Genomic DNA, 2,495 nt, shown 5'->3' on the forward strand with positions numbered 1-2,495 from the left:
CACACACACACACACACACACACACACACACACACACACACTAATACATAAAACACAGTTCAGCCTCTGAAAGGCTCAGGCTCTAATTTCTTTTTCTAAATCCTGACCATTGTTAGAGTTTGTGTTTGTTCTCTCCTCTGAACATTCAGGTTTCATTTTAGTTGGACGTACTTTCAGCCATATGACTTGAGTTTTTATTATTATTTTTTTTTTGCAAATTTTGTGTAATTTGGTTGAGGAAAAACTTTGATGTATCACAGCAGAACATAAGAAAAATGTATTAGTTCTCTGCTTTAGTGAATCGCCTTTTTTTGCCGCTTCAGTAGAAAGCAGAACTGAATATTAGTTTCTTCATCATCAGTGACTTTTTTAAGAAGAAAAAGAGAAGAAAAAAGTGAAATACCCATACCTACATACATACCTACACACACACACACACATATACACATACACATTATGCACATACCATTCAATCAGTGTCCGACTAGAAAACCCAGGATTTAAACACCTGTTTGTGTGCGGTTGTGAGCATGCATGTATGCAATTGTTAACACATTGTAGTACAACTACACTTTCAAAAAAGTTAGGATGAGTAAAAATGTTTAAAAAATAGATAAATAAATACCCAGAATGCAACAATGTGCACATTTTATAAAATTACATTCTGTTCATGATGAAATATAAACATTTTAATAGCTAAAACTATGAAACTGTATCATTTTGAGAAATTGTGTAATTTTGAATTTTCTGGGAGCAACATCTCAGAAAAAGTAATGAGATCAGCTGCTGTTTTTTATTATTTATTTGTTTTGTTTTGCTGTATGAGAGCATACATATATGTTTCTGCATTGAGCCATTCCAGATGTGAAGCTGCTCATGTCATTGGCAACAATGCACACCCACACCATCAGARAGGCAGGCCTTTGAACTGTGTGCTGATAACAGAAGGCCTTTCTCTAGTTTTAGTACAGAGCATGTGGCATTTGTGATTTCTAAAAAAATTATATTGATCTGACCACAGAACAGTTTTTCACTTTGCCTTGGTTCATTYTAAATAAGCTTTGGTTCAGAAAAGACAACAATGGATTCCTCTTTGCATGATAGAGCTTGAACCAGTGTTTGTAAATGGTGTGTTAACTTGTGTTTACAGACAGTGATTGGTGGAAATGTTCCTGTAATGTTCATAACAGAATCAGATCTGTTTTTAGAGCCATGGCCCCCAAGGGCTCAAAGATCACAACCATTCAATGTTGACTTTCAACCTCATCTTTGAGCTCAGAGATTTTTGCAGAATTTTGACATTTTTGAATGAAATTTTAAATGATAGATAGAAATAGATAGAATAGAATAGAATAGAATAGAATAGAATAGAATAGAATAGAATAGAATAGAATAGAATAGAATAGAATAGAATAGAATATCTCTTTATTGTCATTGTAAAACAAGTACAATAAAATTAGGTGCCATGCTGGTGGTGTTTAAAAAACAACAAAGAAAAGACTAAAAACTAAAGTTATTCTGAACACAAACATTTCAATTTTTACACCCAGTCCTCTCACAGATCTGTTGTTAATTAACCAAATTAGTCTGGAAATGCTTTTCCAGCTGTTTCTTTTCTGTGGCGCTTATTTTTACACTGTTTTGTTGCTTCTGTCCCAATTTATTTTAGATTTGTTGCATTTCCACAAAGAAAGCTTGATCTTTAATTTTGTGTTTGCTTTTAATTTTCCCAGCTCCAAACAGACCTGCAGCAAATAAAAATAAAAGTTTTTAATCACACCACGTATTTGAAAGAACTATTGGAATACAGTACCTTTCATTATTATGATTGTGGGCAGAAAGACGGAGAGATGGGGTTCAAAATGTTACAGGACACACACACACACACAAAAAAAACCCAAAGTGTTCTAATCTCATTAATCTGGTGTCTAATTACACCCTGAGCAGCGCTAATTACGCCTCTTTGTGTTTTACATGTTTCTGCAGGCGCATCGATTACAAGCTGCGGCGGCAGGACAGCACCAAAACTTTTCTGATCAAAAGTGAACAACTGCTGAGGATCGAGGATCACGACTTCGCCATCAGACCGGGCTTTGGAAGTCAGAATCACACACACGCACAAATCAAAAACACACACTCACACACACTCATAGTCTTAGAGACACAGGCTCTCCTCGTTTCATCCCCGATCCCTGATGATTTAATCCACTTACTCACACATCATTTACTGCAGAAATCASCCCCGCCCTGACGATGACAGCGCCATGGTTTGACGATGGGCACTGGGTCACCCAGACAACGGATGTGTCAGCCCGAGAACACTGACCCAGATTGCACCATTGTGTGGCAGCACATGTGTGTTAATGCATTTTGGGAACGCAGGAGCGAGCTCACTCAGATGTGATTGTGAGCCACTCTGTGTGTGTGTGTGTGTGTGTGTGTGTGTGTGTGTGTGTGTGTGTGTGTGTGTGTGTGTGTGTGTGTGTGTGTGTGTG

The 2,495-nt window shown here is 37.2% G+C and overlaps 1 protein-coding gene across 1 annotated transcript in view; it reads left to right on the top strand.

Moving 5' to 3' along the window:
- Nucleotides 1-2,495, top strand: part of LOC106533890 (gamma-aminobutyric acid receptor subunit rho-3) — a gene marked incomplete at its 3' end in the record, with an annotated part of 40,003 nt that overhangs the window by 12,563 nt on the left and 24,945 nt on the right. Inside the window, 1 exon segment of the mRNA XM_014030351.1 lies at nt 1,987-2,099. Coding sequence (XP_013885805.1) covers nt 1,987-2,099 — 113 coding nt within the window.

This window comes from Austrofundulus limnaeus, unplaced genomic scaffold (genome assembly GCF_001266775.1).
Source record: "Austrofundulus limnaeus strain Quisiro unplaced genomic scaffold, Austrofundulus_limnaeus-1.0 Scaffold1045, whole genome shotgun sequence".
Lineage (NCBI taxonomy): Eukaryota > Metazoa > Chordata > Actinopteri > Cyprinodontiformes > Rivulidae > Austrofundulus > Austrofundulus limnaeus.